At 32.7% G+C, this 19,293-nt stretch overlaps 1 protein-coding gene across 1 annotated transcript in view; it reads right to left on the bottom strand.

Annotated features, from left to right (window-relative positions):
* LOC145291381 (dynein heavy chain domain-containing protein 1-like) overlaps positions 1–19,293 on the bottom strand; it is a 494,383-nt gene that overhangs the window by 415,121 nt on the left and 59,969 nt on the right. The window contains exons 15-19 of the mRNA XM_080137171.1: positions 15,292–15,381; positions 12,806–12,886; positions 11,160–11,317; positions 7,463–7,622; positions 1,897–2,042 (exon numbers count right to left, since the gene is read on the bottom strand). Of these exons, the coding sequence (XP_079993297.1) occupies positions 1,897–2,042; positions 7,463–7,622; positions 11,160–11,317; positions 12,806–12,886; positions 15,292–15,381 (635 nt within the window). The remainder of the gene's footprint in view (positions 1–1,896; positions 2,043–7,462; positions 7,623–11,159; positions 11,318–12,805; positions 12,887–15,291; positions 15,382–19,293) is intronic.

Here is a 19,293-nt window from a genome sequence, read left to right as displayed (position 1 = left end):
GAACCATCTAGTGCCATTTAGCTCAACAATGACGTCCTCAAATGTCAGAATGATATAATGTGGTCTGTACACTGCTTTGTTTAAGTCATGAGGGTTTAGGTATAGTCTGACTTAACCATTGGTTTTGGTTACACAAACAAATAAATTCATCTATAGTGTTGGTTCTGTCTAGGTCCACATGAATGGTATATTCACCAGGTAGACAAACAATAGAATCAAATACACTGGGGAATTCCTGAATAATTTTCTTTCTTTTATTTAAATTTTCTTTCCAATTTGATTGTGGCATTGGAACTGGTTTTGTATTCTGCTGGGATGCTTTTACATCGTTTGTCAATATTTGATGATTTTTTGTAGTTGTAGGGATGTCTGTAGTTCTATCAATATTGGCCCTTTTTGAATTTACAACATGGAATGCTGCACAAATAAATCTGTTGCAGAATCTTACCCCTAACCAACATGTTTCATTTTTTGATCAATTATTGTTCTGCCGAAAGCAAGTAACCGTATTGCTGTTGCTTTTTGTTTTTATGCATTTTACTTTTTTAGATACTTTTTTAGGTAAAAGATTGCGCATAGCACTTGTATTGCCCTTCGCACTGACGTTTATCTGCACTTGTGTGTTGCCAATTTTTACCTTGGGGTACACCTCTATAGTGTTTGAATAGAGTGGAAATATATATATCTTTACTTGAACCACTAACATTACTTTCATTTTGTGTCGCTATGTCGATTCTCCTATTTTTATAACACTCTTTTACTTTTTTGTTTTTTTATCTCTTTTCTTATAGCGGCAAACATTAGAAAATGTCCCGTTTTGCTGAATATTATTTCATTTCGAAAATGTCCTTTGCCACAATATCTACACTACATTGGCTTTTTATTATCCTTAGCCTCAGTTGCATGCATACTGCTCTCTTCGACTGGGATGCGTATAGCTTCAATTTGCAAGCAGACTCCTTTATTTCTACTATACGTAGCACTTTTGTTATAGTCAGATTGTTACCTTAAGTATTTTTGTGCTGACTGAGCACTTCCAGCCTTGTTAGATGATTGGCCATTTTGATGAGTCATAGAACCTTATTTTAAAGGCCTTCGAAACAGTAATCAGCATTAAACCATAACCTAATGTCAGAGTTAAGTACTGCATATGTTTCCTCATAACGTTGTGAAGTTTTGTTTGTGAATTCTTGCTGCCAATGTGTGTGGCACAAGTGTGAGTAATATTCCAATCTTATCCTTGTCACCCTTTTTGTAAGTTTGCAGGTTGATAACAATCAAGACAAAGACAGTTATACAGTTAAGAAAAAAGTGAATCAACAAAAGTATGTTACAGAATTACCGTCATGATTCTGGGAGCCATAAGTACCATGAACTGTTACAACTATATATATATATATATATATATATATATATATATATATATATATATATATATATATATATATATATATGTATGTGTGTGTGTGTGTGTGTGTGTGTGTGTGTGTGTGTGTGTGCGTGCGTGCGTGTGTGTGTATATATTCTCTGGTTAAGTTCATTATTCATGAAATCGGTAAGTTAGCTTATCTCATTACACTTTAATAGGAAGAAACATTGAAAAGGTTACTGAAAATAATACCTATCTCAGAAGCCAATCAACTTATCACCAACTAACTGGGTTTCTGGGATTTTGTCTGATGGCTTCCTAACTTAATCAATTTCTGTTCTTCTTAATAACTTATTTTAATAGAAGAAAGAGCAACTTTCAAACTGAAGTTGCAAAACTTTTACAAGTCGAGAAGCAAAAAAAAATGTGTTAAATTTAATTAAACATATTTTAGTTGTGTATGTATGAAAATGTGCAAAATGTCTTTCATTAATTTGATACTAAATAGACAATAACGAATGACATACTTTTCTTCAGTTTATCCAGGTTAACTTGTTCATGCAGATTATCTTTCAAAATGTCCTCTGATTGGTTCACAAATGGCAAATACTTAATAACATCAGATGCATTTTTGATTAGGTGTGGATTGGCACTGATGAATTGCTTCATATACCTGAAACGTAAGGAAAGCAAAGGAAAAGCATTCAACAATGATCGTCATTTGGAAGTCAGTTTTCATTATGAACAACAGAGGAGAAGGTTGGGGAATGATCAAGTGGAGGAGTTGCATCGAGTGGGTGTGATTCCTGATATTTATATGCTTATTAAAACAGACTATGGAAGGTCTATGTTGCTCAGTTGCTTTCATGAGTAAAGCTTTTATAAAATCTGGTTTTTCTGCATTTGTTATGACGGAAGAATTATTGAAATTAATTTTGTAATAAATGAGATAAACAATTAAAAATAAGCTGGCATCAATTGTAATGGATGGCTCTCGCCTAGGAGAAGCTCAATGTTTTGACAAGCTTTTGGGCTTGACCTTTACTCCTGATATGAAATGGAACATGTACATCAAGTCTGTTGCCAGGGTCGCTGGAAAGATGGTGGGTTCCTTCTACCGCTCCAGAAGATATCTCACTATTGATGCAATTCTCTATCTATATAAAAGCCAAGTATGTCCCAGGATGGAATACTGCTGCCATATCTGGGCAGGAGCTGCTAAAAATAGCCTATCCTGCCTTGACAGAGTACAAAATAGACTTCGTGGCTTAGTGGGGGATGCCCTTTTCTCTTCCCTGCAACCTCTCTCCCACAGAAGAGACGTTGCGAGCCTATCCTTGTTTTATCGTTATTTCCATGGCAAGTGCTCGTCTGAGCTCCAATCTCTGGTCCCCCCTCGCCAATCTTTTATGAAAAACACCGGTCTCGCTGAAGCCACTGTCAAAAATTTTCCCCACTCTCTATCTGTGCCTAAATCAAAACGTAGATTCCATGAACACAGCTTCTTTCTTAGAACAGCACGCCAGTAGAACTCTGTTCCATCTGCCTGTTTCCCACCTGACTACAACTGGGATGTCTTCAAATCCAACGTAAACAAATTCCTGATGAACCGCCCCCTTAAGTAGACACTTTATGAAATCTCAACACTAACGTACAACATACTGTACATGCAATAACCCTTATCCCTGAGTGGCTTCCGGGCCTTTATAAGTGGTGACCTCCTTGTAAAAAAAAAAGAAGCTTACTATGAAGGAAAGGATAATAATGAGTCCACGTGTGCCGACCGCTTATATTATATAGAGAAAGCAACAATGTAATTAGTAATTTGAAAAGAAACAAAATATGTACTTAATATTATGAAAGGCAACTATTTGTTAATATTTCGGTTTTAGCTAAAGGAATTCAATATATATATATATATATATATATATATATATATATATATATATATATATATATATATATATATATATATTGATAACTTTTGGTTTCGTTTTCGATTCAAGCTGATGCACCCAATTCATAGATATATATATTTTTTACTTTTGAAATCCAAACTTTATAAAAAAATCGATAGAAAACTGACTCTATAATAATATATACGAAATCTGCATAAATTAAAATATATTTAAGTTTATTTTATGATCAGGCTTCGCTGGACGTCCCTGCTAGCTTAGATAAATACTTTTGCAGTTTTAACAAAAGAGGTACAGTAAAATCAGGGCGTCTTCACTTACGCTGAACATCCATAGAATGCTAACATCAATATATTACATATGAAAGAGCCCACTGTGGAATTTAAACAGTTCCCGCTAGTTCTAATTATTAATTGATAAAGCACTTCACATCACAACTTCTTAAATTTAAAATAGTGGGTTCAGTTTATTATATAAATTCATTGTCAATTTAAGCCTCATGGAGATGTAAAAGAAAATACATATCCACCTGATCATGGCACGATCACTATGCTGATTAAAGCTGATTTAATTGTAGAGAAGATCTTGATATTTTCATATGGAATCTGATGGTCTTTTCCTTCTTGATTTCAAACCAGCTCAGTCAGATAAATGCAAACGCTACTACAAAATGCCTATCACTAATTCTCTTTCTATAGCTAAAACAAGCCTACCGAACTAACTTGCCTTACATTTTTGTTCTTGTTGTAACGAAGCTGTTAAATAAAGTTGATTTAATTGTAGAGAAAATGTTTGTATTTTTATCTGAAATTCTGGTGACTCTTTTCTTCTTCATCTTAAGCCAGCTCAGTCAGACGAATACAGACATGGCCGACTCAGTAAAAAAACGGTTATGTCCAATTAGTGCTTATATAGATGAATGATCTTTTAAACCAACGCATTTCAGGTGAAAACATTATTATGTACTCATGTCATGTTGAAATTAGTATAAATTTCAAAGATTAGAAACATGATCCCGTAGATGTGCTAGATGTATTTTAACAATAAAAACCATCCACAATTAAATTCTGAGACTGTGTGTTTTAAAATGGAGGACCCTTAATTTAAGTCAGATTAAATCAAGGGTTATCTCCCTTGTTTGTTTGTTTATGATACTAAATTGGGCGCACAACTTTTTCACATGAAAACATATGATACAACTCGATAATTTGATAAATTACATTTTTATTTGTAACGATTTTTCTACTGGATCATTTTTCGTAATTTTTAGAATTTATGCTAATTTCAACATGGCACCTAAATACATAATAATGTTTTCACCTGAAATGCATTGGTTTTAAATATTAGTACAATCCAATCTTGACATTCAACTCACACCAATTCTCTACTCTATAATATTTAAGAATTGGAACACAACAATTCAAGACTTTATGAGTTTTTAAGAACTTTGAAGACTTTCTACTAGAAAAAGAAAAGAAATCCTAAAATAGCAAAAAATAAATAAATAAATAAAAAAAATAAAATAAAATAAAAAAAATAAGAAACAAAGTGTGATCAATAATGCAATACATGATCAAAGTTTTCTGTAGGAAATTTATTTCAAATAACAACCTTTCCTAGAAAAAAGAAGCACTCTTTCAAAGCTTAATCAGTGAATAACATATCAAATTTGTACATTAAAATAATTTTAAAAATTATTTAATGTTGTTTTCTTTTGCTAACAAAAAGCCAACAATAAACATCTGTGCAATTTTTTATAAAGTTTTATGGTCCCATTCTTAGTATCTACATTTATTTTAAGATTTTGTTAAAATTAATTTACATCATTATTCTAAAATTTAATTGTTCTTGACATGCATATGTAATTAAAAATACTCAAACACATTTAATCAGGTTATGATGTCTGTCAGTTTGCCTCAAACTCTACTTTGGGCCCAGCAAACCATTCCCTCCCTGATTTTCCTTTGTGGAGAGAAACCACACTAGATGATCTGAAAATCACCCCTTCCCAAGTACATGATATCATAAAAAACCTAGACACCTCAAAAGCATGTAGACCTGATTTCATTCCAGCTGTACTATTAAAAAAATGCTCTGCTGAGGTTGCCCCAGTTCTCTCTAAACTCTTCAACAAATGCCTTAAACTGCTTCTGTGGTACTAGTTTACAAGAATTCTGGTGAAAGAACTGACCCATTAAATTATCACCCCGTTAGCCTCCTCTCGCTTTGCACCAAAATATTTGAGTACATAATTAACCAAACTCTAGTTCACCACCGTACAGTTGCTAAACTTTTATCCGACCATCAATATGGATTCAGGCAAACCCATTCTACTGCAGATATTCTAACTATAATCTCTGAACGTATATACCAAGCAATGGATAAGGCAGGGGAGGGGAGGGCAGTAACCCTAGATATATCTAAGGCTTTTGACAGGGTATGGCACGATGTCCTTCTCATGAAAATCAGATCCTATGGTATTACTGAATGAATACCTAACATAATTAAATCCTTCTTAAGTAAGAAAAGAATCTAGACTGTCCTCGATGGTCGTATGTCTAAACAATATGATATAAATGCGGATGTACCTCAGGGGTCTATACTTGGATCTTTATTATTCCTGATATTTATAAATGACCTCCCTGATAAAATTGTCTCTGAGATCGGTATATTTGCTGATGATACCAGGCACAAGGGGAAAACAAATGAACACATATCCAAGGCAATGGTGGAAATCCTAGTAAAGACCTTCAGCCTGTAGTAGAATATGGTCAAAAATGGATGGTCACATTCAATGCTGCCAAGACTAAGCTCGTTTCCTTTAATAATTACAAAAAACCTTCTCACCCAACAATAGCTATGGCTAAAGATACATTACCTGAAAGTATTTCGTTCAAACTCCTCGGCTGAACACAGGGAACATGAGTAGGAACAGATACATCGAGAGCATTGCCGAGGCTGCTGCGAAGAAGGTGGGCTCTCTCTACCATGCTAGAAAGTTACTTATGCCTGAAAGTATCCGGTACCTCTACAAGGCCACCTTAATGTATGTATGGAGTATTGTTGTTACATTTGGGCTGGTGCATCTGCTACTAGTCTCATTCTTAGACAGGGTTCAAAAGAGAGATGCCAACCTGATAGGTCTTGAACTGTCATCTAAGCTTCAACCTATGTCCCATCGACGAAATGTTGCATCCTTCTGTCTGTTTTATAAGTATTTTAAAGGTAGATGCTTCAATGAACTAAAAGCCTTTGTACCCCCTCGACATAAATACCCCCAACAAACCTGACAAGCAGCAAGTTCCCACCTCTACATAACAGAGATCCCTCGATGTAAGAAAACCTTCTACTCCAATCTACTCCTCAGACTTTGGAATTCCCTTCTGGGCTCCTGCTTCCCCAACTGTACTGACATGCAGAAGTTCAAGTGTAATGTGAGCAGACATCTTGCTGCACAACTCTCTACATAGTATCTCTACATAGTATCTCTGCATAGTATCTCTGCAACTTATGCTTCCTACATCACAGTAGCACTGTGCCTTGTTTGGGGTGAAAATGTAATCAAAAATAAATTTTAAAAAAGCAACATTTTTTAATGAATGTTTGTATTTTCTGACATTTTCTCAATTATGTTTTCCATAACATTTAGATAAAGTTCACTGAAATTTCACAAAGTTAAAAAAAGGTTGTGCAATGATTATTATATATAAAAAAAAGCCATAATGAATAAATTTTCAAACATAGAAAGAAAACAATGAATGATTTTGTTTAACAAAACGTAAAATTCTATTAAAATTCATTTGGATTTATTTATTCCCTTCCCACAACGAGATAATGCGACACAAGGGTTGGAAAGATGGATTTGAAAACCAGTGTTCTAGAGAACGAGAACTCTGGCTTACAAAAAAGTGCATGGAGAATCCCATTAGTATTCCCCAGTAGAGATGCCTAAGGCTATTATGCCAGTGGCATTTATCATAGGTTGGTTGAATCAGCTTCCTCCGAAAGAGGACGTTTCATAGGAATATCAGGTTCACAAGAAATCCTCAGTTGCATGTATATCCAATTAGGGGAAGTGACGACATTAGGTTTTTGCAGTTGATTTTTTTTTTCACTGCAAAGTTCAACTTATCAGAAATGAATGATAGGAAATAATCATGGAAAAGAAATCAGTTACCTTTTCATGCCCTCTGAAGAATCTGTATCAGGTTTATTCTTGGACATTTCCCAAATCCCTAGAGGAATGGTTTTGGAACAGAGGACAGGTACAATTCCGTGAAGTGTCCCATTCAAAAATTCTTGACATTCTTCAATGGAAGGAGAGAATTCCAATTTGTCTAAAATAAGGAAATATATATTGAATATACATTTCAGCATTAAATCACAAAAAAGTAAAATAAATTTATTGGAAAGAAAATAAAATTGATTTTATAAAAACAATTTTTCTAAAAGCAAATTTTTCACTTTATCTATAAAATAATGCCGATTTGCAATTTGGGTTAGTCATTGGGAAATTTTGTGTGTCACAACTAAAGTTTCTTAATAAATTGTAATGGCAGCATAAAAACAAGAAGATATGAAAAATATGGTTCATTACCAAAACGATATATGCATGGGAGCCACTAATAAAAATGAATGAAGAAAGAAAAGCGACATTATCTTGAATCAATTAAGATGGCAATAAATAAGAAAATTGGGTAAATAGTAGTAGAATTTAATTATGAGTTTATAATCAACGTAAGAAAAAACTATCCAAAATCATGACATTGAGAATTCTTAAAAGGTAGATTAATATCATTTCATATAGAATTTGTCAAAAGAAATTAAATTCCACACATAGATGTACTATCAAGTGTACAACTTTATGAAGGGTCATAATATAAAATAGAAGAATTTGAAAATCCATTTTTACATTGGGTAGAAACTGATAGTTTTAGCCTTAGATAAAAATATGAAATGGCTGTGGAAACTAGACATGATCCAGCACTAAGTAGGATAACATCTAAAATAAGAACAAATATCTGGTGAAATCATTCCAGTGTGAAAAGACACAACAAATAAATATGAATTAATAATTAAAAAAATGAATTGATTTTTAATATGCACATTACTGGAGTAGGACACTTATTCAGAGATTTTGAATGGAGATTTGATAATTCCCTCATAAACGCAGAGAAAATTGGTGATAAAAGGTCTACATGACTGAATGGTGGCAATTCATAAAAGGATAAAATAACGAGCATTGTGAGCAGGATATTCATAAGATGTCAAAGAATATGTTAAAAGATGCAAAAAAGGAAAAATATTTTAGCAAGACTCCTTTATATTCATGACCCAGATAAGTGGAGCCATGCAACCATGCACATATAGTTCATACGTACATTGCAGAAGTGATACCATTATTAATTCTAGTATTATAATTATTTTTTTTATTTACTCCAAACAATGTAATTGTCATTGAGATGGAAGGTGAATTATGGGTTATACTTATAAAAGGCGTCCTTAGTGAAGAATTGTTCAGTGAATTGTTTGTTTGCATTGCAGTTAAACTTTTGTATATTGCTACAGTCAGGGAAACAAGGGCCAGAAATGAAATTCCAAAGGCTACCAGTTCGAGAAAAGAATCTTAGAAAGCCCTCCTGCATCTGGCTATCTCTACTCAGACAAAAGGTGAATTATGAGTCATACCTATAAAAAGTATCCTTAGAGGAGAGTTATGCAGTGAACTGTTTGTTTGCATTACATTTTTAACTATATCCGTGTCTGAGTCTTTCTTAGTGATCCTTTCAGGCACAATAAGTTGGTGATGAGGAACTCAAATTCATAAATGGGATATGTACAACACAACATTCATAAATGGGATATGTACAACACAACAAATCTAGCAACGAAGAAATCAAATTCAGAAAAGGATCACCAGCAAAATTCGTTTTCCAAACAAAAATGGAAAACGATAAACTTGCACAAGTAAATACACATCCAAAACTATCAGACAATGGAGAAGCATTTTTGACAAATAAGATGATTAGTTGTATGAAAATACCTCATATAACGCATTGAACAAATGGTGTAAAAAAACAGGAATTTAATCACAGATTTCAAACAGATGACGAAGGGAGATTTTGTCATGATTTCTCCCTTGCTTATGATCTAACACAGATTGTTAACAAATCGACTCGTGTACCGGATGCTGACGGGTAATTTGCAAGTCTCCTAGATTTTTTTCCGACAACATGCCGTGAATGTACTCATCCTCAATTCTGTCTTCAGTAGGATCTTCTGACCACTTGGTTGTCTCTAAAAAGATCTAAACAAAGAATAACAAAACCAAAAACATCTCTCTGCACAAAACAGTGTATCCATACTCGATGGCTAATTGGGACAGGTTACTTTGGTAATTATAGTTTTTAAAAAATATTAGAAAAAAAATATCTATTTTATTCAGTAACATTTGTTTTATCTATATACTTGTAAAATTCTAATGAATGTTTTAGATAAGGGAAGTGGTGAGAGGAATATAATAATATGAGGGAGAGAGGGGAAGAAAGAAATGGACTGAGAGAGAGAGAGAGAGAGAGAGAGAGAAAGAGAGAGAGAGAGAGAGAGAGAGAGAGAGAGAGAGAGAGAGAGTAGAACAGGGAGATATGGCACAAAAGTGCCCTTTTGTGAGAACTAGTCTTCCTGACAGAGAGCTTTGTGCCTGACTTTTATGGTTCTCATGGGGACACATATAAAATCTAAAAATGGCTATCAAAATATGGCGCGGGGGGGGGGGACAGATTGATGACAAAAACTGTATCATTAATCAGATTTGATCTTAGCTGAGTTTGAGGAAGGATCAAGAAGGCTAAACCCAATGAACTTGTTGCCTGGAACTTGTGAATTAAGTTTTTCTTTGTTCTTTCTTTTTTTATATGTATCCATGTTCTCTCTCTCTTTCATTTTTGTCACCACGAGACAGAAGATTTTGCAGTTGCAATTTCGACTCCAATCATAGAGGCCGTGCAAGATGTAGCTCGACCGATTTATGAGTTTTATAATTACGTTTCCTTAGAAGCTGAAATGTTATAAAGAAATCGTATATATTTTTATAAGATGCACGTTCGTTCCTTAGTACAAGTGTTGAATTTTAGCTAATTATCCCAGCTTAGATAATTAATTCTCTGAAAAAACTAAGGATACCAAAAGCTCACCAAAGACCTATGAAACATATAGATGGAATTAACGTCATGATTAAAAAAGAGATATGCCTATCGTTTACCCTTTTTCCCATTCAACTAGTAGTGCTATGTCAAAACTTAACTGCTCTTTCAAAAAGCGTCCTCATGCACGAAAAAACCCAAGTGACACTCCTTGGCAAACCATATTGGAATTAGAGAGAGAGAGATAAAGAGAAAGAGGGGGGGGAATGGGAAAGACAGTGTCTATAATGGCATCACAAGAGACTTTCATAAATATTTGTAAATTCTAAAAGTTTGCATAGATGGTCTAATTTAATTCTATAGAAACATGACTAAATTAAAAAAATAATAAAATATCTCAATTCATCAAGCACACTATATCATTATAAATGATTTAGTTATTTGTTATTGCACGCATAGCTGAGCTGAATTGTCATTCACGCCTTTAATTAAGTGTATAAATGAATGTGCTATTAAACTTAACGTGATTTGAATGTCGTTTGTCGATTCGATAGTGCTTGTTAGTATCAAATTAGCTTCCCCATAAAAAAAAATAAAAAATAAAAAATCCTTAAATAAAATAAAAGGTAACAAAATTCGCAAGTAAGAGTGCATACTAAGCTATGATTGACTGCATAAATCAAATTAGCAATAATTTAACATAAATATTGACAAAAACAATGAATATTTTACCTTCTTCATTAAAAATAAGTTTAATAGAAAAAAATCCATTTTTCTTGCACTTGCTTCTGAGAATTTTATGAACAAATGTATGGATATGCGATTTGCCGATGGAAAACAAATATTCCACAGTCATTTGATTGATAAGCAGAACAAAATTTCCAAGATGGCTGAAAAGAAACAAAATAGAAAACATTTTTTTAAATGATTACTTTTTTTTTAGAGAATTTGGTTTTTAGAAACAAAACAAAAAAAAAAACAATAACTAATAAACAAAGATGATCATCACATTTTAACAATTGACCAATTTGATCTCTTGGAGTTTTGTTAAAAAACAAAATGTCTTAATTGAAAAAAAAAAGTGGGTGTCAATGAGAAGAGTTTATTTTATAAAGACAAAGAATCTTTATCTTTTATTACTTGGTTTGTCTGTTTAATTGATTCATTAAATTTATGATAGAATAATTAATTAAAAGAAATTGTATGTCAACAAACATTTTTGGGTCGATGAGTATCATCAAAATGTTCTTACTTCAAAAAGTCATATTCTTCATGTTTGAAAGACAACTAAAAACATATGGGGTTTGATTATTAAATAACGAAAGTTAATAAGGTTCTGATCAAATCCTAATTTCATATCGATATCTAAGATGAACGTTGAAAGAAAGTATTCAAAATCAATTGCGTTTACAATTTGTAAGCTTATATGTTTCAGGTAAAGAAAAATATTTGCTTGGACTTAACGCAATTATCAATAAATAATTTCCAGAAAAACAATCCACGTTTGCAAATTAAAATGATCAAAACGACAAGAAAATATTAGCAAGTAAGAGAGCATACAAAGCTATGATTGACTGTATAAATCACATGTTATGTTAAGGAAAAAATTTTTCATAAAAAAGGAAGTTAAAAAAGATGGCAAAAGAAACAGCTAGTATGGAGGTGGTCATATGAGATGCTCTTCATTGATAATGTTGGCAAGACATGAAGGAATTTAAATAAAGGTAGTAAGATGATGATGATGATGATCATCATCATCATTAGTTTAACATTCGTATTTCATGCTGCCATGTATTAGACAGCTTATAGAAACTGACTTTAAAACTAACCTAACAGATCTTTATTTAACAGAATTTCTCTCAATTCCATTTTTATCATTTCCTCTCATGTTCTTCATGGTCTTCCCCTGTGAATTAGATTTTCTACCTGTTCTTACATATACTGAACCAAGAACGTTCATGTATTTGTTTCAACGTGATCATATCAAAGTCCCCTGCTTTGCACACATCTCCATATACTGTCCATATTTAATCATCAGATCTAAGACACATATTAGAAATCAATCATATCATCCTCATATCATTTCTCTTCATGCAACGTATATCCTCAACTCTCAGTAATCAGTTTTCATTTCCAGACATCACCACACTGCCAGATCCACATGGAAAATAATATAAAAATCACGATGGAAAATAATATAAAATCACACTGCCAGATCCCTATGGAAAATAATATAAAAATGATAGACAGATCCCCATGGAAAATAATATAAAACAAAAGCCTAAAAAAAGATTTGTATAATTTTGTAAACAAAAGATCTTGTTCATTTTATATTAAGAAATTTCTCAATAAAATTCAATAATGAAAACAATTTTTACCTGGTTTCATTCTTGGCTTTAAGAAAGTTTGCCATTCTTTGTTTTTTCTTCATTTTCATAAGAAAAAGAGAATCTCTGGAACTGTGGAAAAAAACATAAATGATTCTGATGTCAATAGCAGGCAACGTTTTAATGGCTACAAAATTAACTTCACTTATAGAAATGATAAAAATTTATCCAATTGTTATGTAGGGGTACATATTTAAAAATGACGGGAGTTCATATTGGGAGAGACACATATAACTGGTCCATGTAATACTGACTTCTAACTTCGAACCCTTAGATTCCTATATTGAGTAATCTCCTTTGTTTGTGACGTCAGAAGGGTATTTTCAAACGTGACTAATTTTCATGTGGCTTTACATATGTTTGTTCAAACACAATTTTGGCGAACAAAGAATCCTCAATTCTAATTCTAACCTATTTTTAAATAATGTGTTTTTTTATTTGCATTGTGCATTCTTTTAACTGATATATTTAGTATTCAAATTTCTAAAAGAATATACAATCGACTCTTTTTCCGACATAAACAATATTTAACTATTTCTAATGGAATTAACAATAGACTTAATTTCTAACATTCCATTCTCCATTATCTTTAACACTTGTCTACAGGGTTCGATTCTAGCCTTATCCTAATATCATTTTCACTTATCTAGTATGTCTTCTTACAGGATAAGGGGACATCCCTTCCATGTAACACAATTGTAAATGCTTTTATATCTAGAAAATAATGTTCCGGATTAAGTATATGTATAAAAAATATGATTATTCATATTTAAGCAAATAGCAAGTTTCAAAGTGTTCTTAAACATTTTCAGATACAACAAAAAAATCTTTACTTTTAAAAAGTGAAAAGGTCGTTCAATTTGCTTAGTTATATAAGTGAAACTACCTGTTTCTATGGAAACTAATCCATTGTCTCTTTTTTCAGACTTTTTTTTTCAGAAAAAGTCTCTCACAAAAAATTTAATCCTATGGTATTTCTGGAGGAACACTCAACATAATCAAATCCTTCCTAGACGAGAGAAAATCTAGATTGGTGATGGTCATACGTCTAAACAACATGATATTAATGTAGGGGTGCCTCAGGGGTGCCTCAGGAGTGCTTCAGGGGTGCATCAGGGGTCGATTCTTGGACCTTTATTATTCCTTATTTTCATACATGATCTTCCTGATAAAATTGTGTCTGAAATGGGTATATTTGCTAATGACACCACGCTCTATAATAGATATGATGGGAAAACAAATATACACATATCCAAGGCAATAACAAAACCCTACAAAACGAGATTCAGCTGTTACTGGAACAGAACAGAAGTAGACGGTAGCATTAAAAGCTACTAAAACTAAACGTCTTTCCATTAACAAGTACAAAAAACCTTATCAACAACCGATTGCCATGACAAATAACTTCCTAGCTGAGAGCCCATCTTTCAAACACCTCGACAATGTGAATTGGAACAAATACATTGAAGACATTGTCAAGGCTGATGCAAAGAAGGTGGGTTTCCTGTATCGTGCTAGAAAATTACACACAGAAGAGAGGATCCTAATTTTTACAAAGTCACAATTTACCCATGCATGGAGTATTGTTGCCACATCTGGCCTGGTGACTTTATTACTAGTTTCTCCTTCTTAGACAGATCCAAAATAATGTCAAATCTAATAGGTCCCATACTATCGACCAAACTCCAACCTCTATTCCATCGCTGCAATGGCACATCCCTGTGCCTTTCTTACAAGTACTTTAATGAAATGAGATCTGATGAACTCATAGTACTTGTGCCTCTCGACGTGCATACTCCCAACTAACCGGCAACAAAACCTTTCTCTTTTACTGTTGAGTTCTCTCGATACCAGAAAGCCTTCTACTCTAATAGTTTCTTCCATCAGACTGTTAGATTTTAAAATTCCCTCCCAGTTTCTTGCTTCCTTGACTGTACCAACCTGCAGAAATGGGGGTAATTGAGGTCTAGTCGACATGGATTTACGATCTGAGTGTTCCAAGTTCAAATCCAGTTCGTTCAACAGAAATCACTTTCACTAATCCCTGATGTTTCAGGCTAGACAATATTGGTGAAATCCAGGCCAACAATAGAATATTTGGATTCATACGATATGATGATGATGATGATGATGATGATGATGATGATGATGTAGAAGTTTAAATGTAAAATTTGTGCAGACATTTCGCTGCTCAACTCCCTACTTAAATATGATCTCAAATAGTAGCCCCTTACGTTCCAAGTGGCAGTGTGCCTTGTTTGGGATGAAAACAAAAATCCCAATGTGAAACAAATTCATAAGTTCTGATTTATTAGATAACATATATTCCATGACAGGTGTTTGTGACTTTGGCGGTTTATATTTATTAATGCATCTGAAACATAGAAAAAGCGTCTCATATAAAACAAAAACAAAATATAATCATTTGTTGAACTTTTATAAAACCAAACAAGAAAGAGTATTTTGTTGTTACTTACAGCGTCTTTTTTGCTGTCATTTGTTCTTCACAAAAGCGAAGTTTTTTGAAAGACTCAAACATTATAACATCAACAATAATCTTGCATAACCTGTAAAAAGAAAAAGATGTAGGTGTTTATGCGAGATGGAATTGAAATTATTATAAAAGAAAGAGTAATGCTGCTCATACAAGAAAAAAAAAACAACTTCTGAACAATCTGAAAGCAAGATGTCAATCATTGATTAAGAATGTAAGTGAAAATCATCACAGAAAAGACAAAAAATAAAAGACAACAATTTATATGTTCTCATCTTGGTTATTGTTCCCAGCATTTTGACCATTTTTCTTCAGCTGTTTTTGCCACCATAGAATTAAAGTGTATTCTAGGAGATATTCCAAAGTGAATCCTACCTAAAGGTGTAACATAGCGCATCTAAGCGTGTGGGAAAATATCGGCAGCAGCGAAGGATAGCTGACTTGCAAAGAGATTAGCAGCAGTAGCCGAAAAAAGCGTATATGCAAATTAGGAAATGTGCACAAGTTGGTGCAACAACAAAAAGAGAAAAACGACACCACGTGTTCGAGAGAGAAGCAAAGTGTGTGTCGAAAAAAAATGGACATTTAAAGTCACAGATGAGAAATGGCTGGCTAATGTGTGAGAAGAAAAGTGTATTCCGGACGAGATGGATGATGATGAGAAACTTTTTTAAGTGATGTCGAGATGGGAGAGTAATGGTAATAAATGCTTTTGTCAAAAAGGAAAAATGCCGACTGGGATTTTTATCTATTTCTTTCCTTTATTTGTTTGTAACTGCAACGTTACATATGTTATGTTGGCTGCCGTGACATGGCTTTTTAACATAAAAATGTAAATATGAAGAAAAAAGAAAGAAAAATAAACGTTACCACGGAGAAATGAAATCGCAAAAGAGGGGCAAAAAAATGCAGTTGCAAATAAGGACTTAAAACAAACCTGGCCGTGAGTAGAAAACTTAGATGAAAGAAAATAGATATTGTACCAATCGGTGAGTCACTTGTTTGCTTTTTTTTTTCTTCTTATCTGCTCATTTTTGAATTTTCTTCGGTCTTGTCAGTCATATGTTAAAGGCGAATGTTCTAGTCTTATGGGTCGGTTATGCATTATTATGTGATATTGTTACATACTCATCTTAACACAGCAAATAGCTTGTTTTGTTTTAGAGAGAAATTTGGAAATAACTATTTTGACTTGTACATATTTTTATAAGATGGTGTTAAGACTGTTTAAGTGGTATCCCCAGTTTTATTGTTATGAATTACTTAAGTTTTAAAATTTGAAAAAAAGTTGGCTTGAGGTTTTATAAGACTGGAATAAATGTTTAAACAATTATAACGTGTGTAAAAGTAAAAAAAAACACAGTACTAAAAAAAAAATAAATAAATTGACTTTATTTCTATAAAGAGTAGTAATTTTCTTCTAAGCTTATGGATTATTTAGAATTGACTAGTAATCCTGCAATTGTAAAAAATGATTATTAAATATGAAGACATTCTATTTGTTTCTTTTATTTATTTATTTTTTAAAACTTTTTTCTAAAAATAAGAAACTGAAAAATAAAAGGCACACTCATTTTAAGCACGGGCTGTGCTGAGCAACTTATAAATAATTTTGTTTTACTTGCGATGGCTTTTCACCATGTTTGCTGCTTTTGTTTGTCGGTATTTTGCTACATGAATGCAGATAAATACAAAACACTGAAATATTTAAATGTTAAGTAGTTTTCATTTTGAAATAAAAGCAAGCCTGTGTGATGGTCAGGTAGGACACCTGACATGGAGGAAATTATTCTTTGAAACTGACACTCTTTATGACGATGAGGCGCAGCAGCTTGCATTGCCACTGCGGTAGAAAAATAAGTGCCTTCTAAATATTTGGGGAGCTCACAGTTCTCAGTTATAGAGATGGAGGATGTAAATAGTGACAATTTTTTTGGTACACAGTCGGAAAGTTGTCAACAGAATTTGGACAATGGATCAAATTTCCAGCGTACGCATGTAACCTAGTCATCGGAAGTTAGTGACTGAACTTTGGTGGGTCGGTCTATGAACAAAGAAGTTTAGAGGATAGCAGAAATTAGAGAGTAGTGAGTGAATAAACAGTTCTCACATTAAATAGATCTGCCAATGCTTAATGATTAGTATTGTGACACGAAAATGGGAAAATGCAATAATTGTTGTACAATGTTAATATCCGATTAAGTCGGTGGCATGGATAATGCTTTTGGTCCGTTGGGTCAGGTGTCAACCGTAATTGTCTTGAATAATCTCGTCTGACCGAGCACTTAAGAGACAAAAATAGGCCGCAATTGTCGTGAATAATCTCGTCAAACATTGGCTGAGACTAAATAAAGGGTTGGAGTAACTAGTGTTCTCTCAGATAATCCCGTTAAAAGTAACTGAGCAATAAAGAGATAAATGAGTCATAGGACTAGGAAAAATGTTATGATAACTAGTTTAGTCAACGGTTTCAAAGAAGAAGCTTTAACAAAAAGAAAACTATTTGGGCAGTTGGTGTAAAAATCTATCGATGAGCAAGGAGAGATATAAATATTATGACTGATAGAATATTTAGAGAGAATCGAAGGTTAAAGTAAAAGAATAAGAAAAAAGCTGCACAAAAAAGAATTCATACAAAAAATATACATGTATAAATGTATCTTGAAACACAATTAACATTCTAGCATATGTGTTATGAAGATAGTCCAGAAGCAAAAAAAAAAAAAAAAACAGAAAAAAAAATATCTAAAAATAAAAATATCCCATACTAAAATAAAAATATCTCATTTCAGCTTGATGAATTTACAGACTCGGGACCAATAAGGATCAAAGACTATTCATTTGGTCTTGAATGAATTCAACTAATTTTGTAAAATATTTTTATAAATTAATTTTTATTTGAAACTGTATTCTTGCACAATGAAGCTAAAACACTTCAACGCTGCTTTAGTGAAATTTCTGAAAATAAAAAGATCATACATTTTCACAATTTAAACAGTTCAATGAGGTTTTCTCCTTTCAAAGTATTAAAACGTTGCCTTTAAATATTTGGAAGAATATGCTGGAATTATTTTACTTTAAAAATGAAAAATAAAAATGGAAGAATAAATAAGGAAAGTAATTTTTGAAAAAAAGTATAAAATAGAAATATTGAACAAACTATACACTAAGATATTTTTATTTGGATTTAATTATTCATATTTTATCGTATGAACTTTTGAATTTTCTTTTCTTGCTTTCCTTTATTACCTCAGGCAAGTTTAATTAAATTCTTGTAAATGTTTTTTTTTGTTTTTGGAAGAGAAGGTATATAACAGTGCATATGAGGATGTTGGAAAATATCAGCATCAGTGAAGGATGGCTGGCTTGTGAAGAGATTAGCAGCAGCAGTAGCCGAAAAACGCGCATATGCAAATTAGATAGTCTGCAAGAGTTGGTGCGCCAACAAAAAAAGAAAGAGGACACCACATGTTTGCGAGAGAAGCAATGTGTGCGTCGAAAAAATGGACGTATAAAGTCATAGGCGAGAAATAGCTGGTTAATGCTAGCATGAAGTCAGAGAAGAAAAATGTACGCGGGCGAAATGGACGACAATGAGGAACTTTTTAAGTGATGTCAAAATAGGAGAGTAACGGTATTAAAACTTTTGTTAAAAAAGAATAAATGCTGACCCAGATTTTTCTTTCTTTCCTTTGCTTGTTTATAACTGCAACGTTACATAGGTTCTAAGTTCAATCAAAAATGAAGGAACATTAGAAAGATTAAACTGAAATAAGATTTCTGGAAGATATCAGATACAAAATGAGAGCAATCTACTTGCGTGGATTTAATAATGTTTCAACGTTAAATTTACTGAAAAACTAAAGGTTTATTTTACTGTGAAAACAAACAAATCAAATTCTATATGCTTGTGTTTCTGTTAAAACTGTTTTGATATGCCAAAAATAATTATATTTACGAGAAATCGTTTAGAATAAGTAATGTT

The sequence above is a fragment of the Euprymna scolopes genome, chromosome 12 (assembly GCF_053919585.1).
Source record: "Euprymna scolopes isolate OS-2025 chromosome 12, ASM5391958v1, whole genome shotgun sequence".
Lineage (NCBI taxonomy): Eukaryota > Metazoa > Mollusca > Cephalopoda > Sepiida > Sepiolidae > Euprymna > Euprymna scolopes.
This window is presented reverse-complemented; position numbering and strand designations above follow the sequence as displayed.